Here is an 8,650-nt window from a genome sequence, read left to right on the forward strand (position 1 = left end):
CATTGTTATAAGAAAAGTGTGCATTACTAGGTGACATTGCTGTACAACATGGGGTTGACATGACAGCAATTATATGTTTGGTGTCCAACAGATCCTTGGCATTGTTAGGATAGAACGGCATTCAACTATCAAACAATCACCATACTTTCAAGGGGGGGGAAGGAATTTTCAAATTCAAAGCAGAAACTTAAACTGCATTTGACAGTCACAGCGTTGAACAAGAGGGACAATTTATAAATTACTAATCTTTCACAATATTCATCAAAACACAGAGAACCCAACAACTGTTTTAATTGGCCAAGCAAGTAATCGCATTGAACACGTATGGAAACAAAAGGTAAAGACAAACAAACAGTGAGGAAAATTCAGTGCGAAACAAATTGATGTAATGAGAACCCAGTAGAATAACAATGAGCTGATGTGAATGACAAAGTGCCAGGTGGATGAGAAGGCATGTTGAGAAATATGTTGCGCTTTACAAACATTCAGTGGTACAAGAACCAAATTTATTTCCAAACGATGACAACCAGTGACTTTGTGAATCACGTCAGAGCAGAGAACATCTTGGTGTGTTAAGTTGAGTCGGAAAAGAAATGTCAGAGCCGATGGACAAGGGGAATATAGCATTGTTATACGGTACAAAAGTAAATTAACTGCTGTTGGATATAAAGACACTGAACATACTACACAATTAAGCATGACATACTGGATTGGGAGGACCTATGAATGTCATATCTGGATAAGGGAAACAAAACTCACCTATAAACATACAAGCTGATGTGTGAATCACTAAGTCCAATATCACCCAATCTGTATCCCAAATGGCACCCGATCACATAATATATTATATATAGCAATACTTTAACCCAGGGGTCCTGGTCAAAACTACACTATATCAGAGGTAGGGTGCCATTTGGGATACACTTCAGTAAAGCTTGTAACTCTCAATGGACCCATTGGCTTCTCAGGGGATGGATGCATAGCAGCCATGATAACTCCCTGGTTAGTAGAGCCAGAGCGGGACACACCCTAAAATCACAAATCAACCCCTAGCTCATAGGTACTTGTGTAGATCTCTGTTGGAATTGTAGTCAAATTGTGGACATCCTCCCCGAATCTCTCAGATCTACACCAGAGACTAGGATGTAGTGGCTAGGGGTTGAATTGGGATTCAGACAGACACTCGTGTCCAAGCCAGCCTATAGCTCATCTTTCTCTGGAGCCTCTTCTTCCTCAGTTCCTTCCTCTGGAGTCTCCTCCTCCTCCTCATCCTCTTCGTCCTCACCTTCCTCGTCCTCACCTTCCTCTTCTGCCTCAGTGGCTTGTTCTTTGTTTTTCTCATCTTCCTCTTTACGTTTCTTGTCATCTTCCTCCTGTTTCATTTTCTTCTCTGGCTCCTGTGACATGTGTAAAGAGGGGTGGTAACAGTAGACGGACATGTATTGACAGTGAACTGGAAGCCTTATTGTGGTAGGTGGCATGTTCAAAGTTTCTGCTCGAGCTCAGCACTAGGACACCCAATTCAAATAACCAAGGAGTTGATTGGTTGATGAACTGAAACACGGTGTGTTAATATTGGGAATGCACACTCATAGGAGAATAGAAGACCAGCCAGTTCAACACAGTCTAGTTATCACATACCTTAGTAACACCCCATGTCTCAGCTCCAAACTCCTCCGCTTCCTTCACATCATCTGAGACCAGGAAGTTGTCAAAGATTGTGCCAGATTTCACCTGAAAAAGAAACTCATGTTGGTGTCTTAACTACATTGATAAAAAAAAATTTAAAAGCTATTTATTTTTCACATGACCAGGAAAAAGGCCCTACTATCTACAATTAGCATTACTGTAGATAGTCATAAGGCCATAGGGGTTAAGTACAAAGGAAGTCTTCTAAAACAAACCAGCTTCAGTTAGCTTAGCTTACTACACAGCAACTTCAATGGGGGTTCGCCAGCTAACATTGATAAACAACCAGAACCAATCTTCAGGGTCATTAATAAAAGCTAAACGTCAATGTGTGTTTTTGACTGTCGAGTCCGCTAGATCGTTCCCATTTCAAGCTCATATTTTTAAAAATATATTTAGGCACGTTAGCTGGCCAGCTCATTGACCCCTGCTTTGTAGTAAGCGAACTGAAGTCGGCTCACTTCGAAGACCCTTAGTAGTAAACCCCTCAGGAGTTTCTTGGCAAGGTCACATGGTTAGGTAAAGCTTGAGGGTAAAAATAGGAGTTTCTCACAGGTGTCCACCATTAAAATGCATACATTTTATTAAATAATGCATATTTGAAAGATGTATAATGTATAATGTATTATGTTATATTTAAAATTCTGTGGTGTCCAGTCTCACCTGCCACAGATCCAGGCCCAGGACACTGATGTCGTCAAACTTGTAGATGTTAGAGTCAGCGGCGTACTCTGGGTTATCGATCTCAGGATGGACCCAGGCTCCTTTGTAGTTAGGGTTGTCAATCTGCTTGGGCTTCCACTCTCCCTGCAGACAACGCATGGCTGTTGCTTTAGTCTGAGCCATTGTTTTTAAAAAGCAGTAGGGGCATTCTTCCTGCACCTTAGCCCCGGGGCTAAGGAAGATTTTAGCCCCGGGGCTAAGGAAGATTTTAGCCCGGGGCTAAGGAAGATTTTAGCCCGGAGCTAAGCGAATGTTCACTCTTGCACATTTTATAAGTGGGCTAGTTGGCCCTGCTCTAAGGAAGATTTTAGCCCGATTAGTTCACTCTTGCACATTTTATAAGTGGGAGTTAGCCCCAGAAACACGGTGCCAATATAGCCAGGGTCAAAAACAATGCCTAGCATGCTCACTGTCCAATCACAAAAGCTGCACTGAAACTTAAATTTACATATGGAAGTTAATTTGATCAGTAAAATCATACCATTTCATCCTTCAATCTGATCAAAATACTGTAATACATGCAAAAACTGGTTGCTATGCCTAACAAAAATGGTTTGCCATGCAGGTTGGCTAATGTCTTCGTACTTACCCAACTAAAGCAACTGCTGGAAGGGCAGCAAACACTTTTCATAGCTTTTATGTCGACATTTAATTGGATATAGCCACGATAACAATATTGTTGTAGGATTTCGCCTGGATCAGAAAAGTTGCTCTCGTTCACGCACAGCATTCACTGCAAATATGTTAACCTGAACTGTTGGTTTAGGGCTTGTAAGTAAACGTTTCACGGTAATGTCTACACTTTTATGTATTCGGCGCATGTGACAAATAAAGTTTGATTTGATTCATCTCTGTACAGGGGCGAGATCGCATATCAAAAGTTAAACAGTTTCCGAGGTCAGACAGCAAAAACCATCACTGTTGGAAATCAAATGCTGGTCCAGATGCAAGAGGAAATTGCATTACTAAGTTTCTAGTAAACATTGGTCGCATGTCAGAGACAAAATGTAGTCTAGTGGTTAAGAGCTTTGGGCCAGTAACTGAAAAGGTTGATGGTTCAAATCCCCGAGCCAACTAGGTGAAAAATATGTTGATGTGCTCTTGAGCAAGGCACTTAACCCTAATTGCTCCTGTAAGTTGCTCTGGATAAGTGTCTCTACCAAATGACTAAAATGCCAAGTAAAAATGTTGGTCGCTTGTCCGTTATCCCAGGGCTTTGGGATAAACGTGAATACTTACCCCAGTGTAAAAAAATGCTTGTGTGAACACAGGCTAAGCTAGGCCTGGGGCTAAGAACAATGCATCTGGGCCTGGGGCTAAGAACAATGCATCTGGGCCTGGGGCTAAGAACAATGCATCTGGGCCTGGGGCTAAGAACAATGCATCTGGGCCTGGGGCTAAGAACAATGCATCTGGGCCTGGGGCTAAGAACAATGCAGTGTGATAATGTCTATAGAGTCTTCCTCAACTTGTGCCAGTTGCAAAGGTTAAGTGCTAACCAGTTTTGCAACAAACGGTCCAAATAGTGTGGCATTATTTCAGGAAACAACTTCCTCCATTCCACTTCAAAAACTGAATGGCAACAAAAGCTGTTGCAAAAATGTTGCTAGAACTTCCCTTTCAAGAATAACATGTTTCTACAACGTTGCGGTCTTGAATACCACTCTGGCTAAGCACATCTCATTGACAAATTAGCTGAAAACACTCCTCTTGGTTCAGTTTGATAAGCTGATAGTGTTTCTCAACTAATGTCCTCGAGTACCATCCATTGCACATTTTTGTCCTAGAACCACACGAACAAATCTGAGTCAAACTACATATATCAAGCCTTTGATTAGTTGTATTAGGTACACTTGTTCTGGGCTTGTAGACTGGAGTTGAGGAACACTGGTATAGTGTGATCACTGATCACCGCCCCAGCCTAGTTTAACACAAACCTTGTACTCTGGGTTGGTGATCACAGGCGGCTCCCACTCTCCATCCATGTCCACGTCCCAGTCGTCAGGCTTCTTGGCATCAGGGTCAGGGAGGTTCTCAGCCACATCCCAGTCCTGGAACAACAGTCATTTACTACTACAGTATAGCTTACTGGACCAATCCTGGACACAGCTCACAATATAAAAATGGCTTCCTGCTATGGCACGTCGAGGTCAGCCTCACCATATCATGGTAAAACCAATGATAATAATATAAGACTTGGACGAAAATAGGTGTAGCTACTCTGGTCCTGTTTATATTTAAGAGCAGGAGCTCCACAATACTTCTGAGTTGAATAGTCTATCAGAAGAACAGGAACTCAAACAGTGAAACATCTGAGATGTTGCTACTAGCCCCTCCCAAGTGCCGCAGTGGTCTAAGGCACTGCATCTCAGTGCTAGAGGCATCACTACAGACCCTGGTTAGATTCCAGGCTGTATCACAACCGGCCGTAGGGCGGTGCACCATTGGCACAGCGTCATCCGGGTTTGGCCGGTGGGGGGATAGGCCATCATTGTAAAATAAGAATTTGTTCTTAACCGACTTGCCTAGTTAAATAAAATACACCCAGCTCCTGCACTGACTATAGTAATAATGAGGCATCTGTCCTCTACTTTCTTTTACTGGGTGTATTTTACAGTAAAGTGTCTTCATTTGATCTAAATGCAGTTTAAATAAAAGTTTGATTTGAATAGGCTTGGTGCCACATGGTGTTTAAAGACAGCGGTTGTACCTCTGGCTTGGTGTCTTCAGCATCGTCCATCTTGGGGCGGTCGTCCCAGTCCTCGGGTTTCTTGGCCTCGGGGTCCTTGATGGTCTTAGCCGGCAGGAAGTCCCAGTCCTCCTCCAGAGTGCCTGACTCAACCTTCTCATTATCGATCTTCACCTCGTAGGTCTGGTTTGGGTTCAGGATCAGCGTGTACAGGTGGGTCAGCTCGTCATCCTGAAGAGGGGGAGAGAGATCGCTTAGGTTAAAGTAGGTGTGTGTGAGTGTGAGACGGTAATCAGAGGACGGAACTCAAAACGAGAGCACCTTACCTTGCACTTGACTTCCTTCTTGATGAGGTGATTCTTGCCCTTGTAGTTGAAGATAACGTGGACCTTCTTGGTGCTGTAGCCACAGATGTCAGGGCCTGTACAGGTTGCAGGACAGAGTATGATCAAATTAGCACTAGAGGTGCAAATTGCATATTTAGTTGAATTTAATTCATGTTAGCAGGCGATATTAATTAGGGAAATTGTGTTTCTTCTCTTGCGTTCATTGCACGCAGAGTCAGGGTATATGCAACAGTTTGGGCCACCTGGCTTGCTGCGAACTAATTCTCCAGAATTTTACATATTATGACATAACATTGAAAGTTGTGCAATGTAACAGCAATATTTAGACTTAGGGTTGCCACCCGTTCAATAAAAAATACAGATCAGTTAAGTATTTCACTGAAAGAATAAACGTTTTGTTTTTGAAATGATAGTTTCCGGATTTGACCATATTAATGACCAAAGGCTCGTATTTGTGTTTATTATATTATAATTAAGTCTATGATTTGACAGAGCAGTCTGACTGAGCAGTGGTAGGCAGCAGCAGGCTAGTAAGCATTCATTCAAACTTTACTGCGTTTGCAAGCAGCTCTTAGCAATGCTTGAAGCACAGCGCTGTTTATGACTTCAAGCCTATCAACTCCTGAGATTAGGCTGGCAATACTAAAGTGCCTATTAGAACATCCAATAGTCAAGGTATACGAAATACAAATGTTGTAGAGAAAATAGTCGACGTGTCCTAATTCCTATAATAACTACAACCTAAAACTTGTTAACTGGGAATATTGAACCACCAGCTTTCATATGTTCTGAGCAATGAACTTAAATGTTGTTGTTTTTTTACATGGCACATACAGCACTTCTACTTTATCCAACACTTTGTTTTTGCATTATTTAAATGAAATTGAGCATGTTTCATTATTTGAGACTAAATATATTTTATGTATTATATTAAGTTAAAATAAAAGTGTTAATTCAGTATTGCTGTAATTGTCATTATTACAAAGATACACAAATAAATAAAAAATAATGAAATCGGCTCGGCTTTTTTTGGTCCTCCAATAAATTGGTATCGGCGTTGAAAAATCATAATCGGTCGACCTCTAGTAGAGACCTTCCATCCTATCACCACAAAGTTGTCCAATATAATTGAGTCATCGTCACACACGTCCTGATGTTCCTGCCCATGTTATTAGACTAGGAAATAAACCTACTCATAGACTCCAATAAGAACCCAGAGTTTTCCCTGGTCATGTCACAATGTGTTAAATTTAGGAAAAACTCCTGTGTGTATTCACTAACCAAATGGAAGCAAATGGAACAAAAACAGGGAGGGACCTACCCGAATTTGTATAATATAAAAAACTTTTGTTTATGTTGCAAAATGTTTGGCTACAATGTTCTATGATGTGCCCTAATGAATACACCCCAGTGCACTGCCCATAAGACCAGACAGAGGTCCCTACCGAACATGATGTAGTACTGGGAGTCTCCATGCATCTCAGCCTGGTCAAGGGTGGAGGGGAACACCTTGACATAACCGCCACCACAGTCAATTTTCTGCTCGTGTTTCACAGTGAACTGGATCACCAGAGTCTTTCCCTCGTTGCTGAAGGGTTTGAAGCGGGCCGATGCGGCATAGAAACGGGCATCCTGGCTCGTCTGTAGACCTGGGGACACAGCCAGAGTGATGCATGTTAACACTGATGAATACTCCCTGTATAACAGTCATAGTGGCTGACAACACAATAGTCACAAATCACCAACAGCCATTATCAGTATCTTAGTTAATAACAGAACATGTTCAAGACACCAGACAAACAGCAGGCTGCAGAATTGTGGTAAATTCCATCAATTCAGGAAGTAAACCGAAAAGCTACAACCAGTGTAGGAATTTCAGTTCACTTCCTGAAATGACTCCAAACCCTGATAGGCAGCACTGACCCAGGAAACAAAGAAACTGACCCAGTAAGGTCATCGACCCAGGAGGCAATAATGAACTAACCTTTGTCCTTCTCAGCATCTCCATAGAAGTTACCAGCTGTCAGTTTCCACTCTCCGTAGTCTGCCTTGTGCTTAGAGTCCAGCCAGCGAGTCTTCCAGGCATCTGCAGAAAGATACACCAACCAATGAACAGTCAGAATCATCAAAAATTAAGACCAGTCACTGCCGTCGCCTTACAGTGTAAAATATGGCTCAAGGCCTTCTCCATCTCAAACACAGTAATTTTACAGTCTGGACACCATCTTATAAGGGCAAAAACATTAATTTCAGTTTTTATTTTAACAGTGTCACTAGCCACTTCTCTGATGACATACACAAAAACAAATGGCTTGATGATTAGGTATGGTGAGTCAAATGTTACAAATGGAACTCACGATTCTGTCTGAATAGACCAGTGTAGCCTAACTAACGTGACTGTAGTTACCTAACTAAGTCTGCAAATGTTACATTGTCAAAGCTAAATTCTTTCAATATGTAGCAATATAGCTAGCATTAACATGTAAGTAATACATGTGCAACAAAATATGCAGCATACAGTTAAATTGAAGAGAAGGCAGTGTGACAACACATTTCCAGGTCCATCTTTGAAACTCGTGCATGGCCTGAGTAAGTGGGCTAGCTAGCTAACGTTTCTAGACGAGGGTGGAACGTAAGAAATAAAACGAACTTACCTCCATCAAGGAATTGTTCTTGGAAATAAACGGTAGAATGAACAGAAAATATGGACAGAATTATCGCGAATGATCCCAAGACCTGCATTTTGACCGCCTAAAGCTTAAACGTTGTCCTCAAAAGAGACTCTTCCAGGTAATGTCTTGTGATTTCATTGAATGACAAGGAAGGGAAAGCAATTTCGGAGTTGCTCGAGTGAACAGATGTCTGCCTCTCATTGGTTCAAACGCTATCATCCTTAACCAATCAGATGAGACCACGAAACACACGCTCGGTCATTCCTCTTCCGGTAAACTAAATTCCGCTGATCCAGTGGTAAATTGTTTTGAATTGATAGTACAGAGTTTATGTCAAAATTGACTTTTCATAGCAGGTTAGGACAATTTATGCAGCAGGTTATGATAATTAACGTAGCAGCTTAGGAAAAGGGTTAGGGTTAGCTCAAATACAACAACTTTTAAAATCAGATTCATGGTTAGATTGAGCCTTATTCTACAATGTAGAAAATACTAAAAAATTAAGAAAATACTTGAATGAGTAGGTGTGT

The 8,650-nt window shown here is 41.6% G+C and overlaps 1 protein-coding gene across 1 annotated transcript; it reads right to left on the reverse strand.

The window, feature by feature from the left end:
• Window positions 1–274: 274 nt before the first annotated feature.
• On the reverse strand, window positions 275–8,282 carry calr3b (calreticulin 3b). The gene is made up of 9 exons (XM_064930015.1): window positions 8,103–8,282; window positions 7,433–7,534; window positions 6,894–7,097; window positions 5,428–5,522; window positions 5,123–5,332; window positions 4,350–4,463; window positions 2,353–2,496; window positions 1,642–1,734; window positions 275–1,397 (listed from the first exon to the last, which is right to left on the reverse strand). The coding sequence occupies exons 1-9, from the start codon at window positions 8,188–8,190 to the stop codon at window positions 1,200–1,202; spliced, it is 1,248 nt and encodes a 415-aa protein (XP_064786087.1). The 5' UTR covers window positions 8,191–8,282; the 3' UTR covers window positions 275–1,199.
• Between the last annotated feature and the right edge of the window lie 368 nt (window positions 8,283–8,650).

The sequence above is a fragment of the Oncorhynchus masou genome, chromosome 3 (assembly GCF_036934945.1).
Source record: "Oncorhynchus masou masou isolate Uvic2021 chromosome 3, UVic_Omas_1.1, whole genome shotgun sequence".
NCBI classification, from domain to species: Eukaryota; Metazoa; Chordata; class Actinopteri; order Salmoniformes; family Salmonidae; genus Oncorhynchus; species Oncorhynchus masou.

Excerpts from the sequence above, each read along its gene's own strand:
- calr3b (XM_064930015.1), bottom strand. The coding sequence starts at position 8,190 with ATGCAGGTCTTGGGATCATTCGCGATAATTCTGTCCATATTTTCTGTT. Across the intron at positions 5,333-5,427 it reads AGAAGGAAGTCAAGTGCAAG|GATGACGAGCTGACCCACCT; the intron begins GTAAGGTGCTCT and ends CCCCCTCTTCAG. Across the intron at positions 2,497-4,349 it reads TCACCAACCCAGAGTACAAG|GGAGAGTGGAAGCCCAAGCA; the intron begins GTTTGTGTTAAA and ends CGTTGTCTGCAG.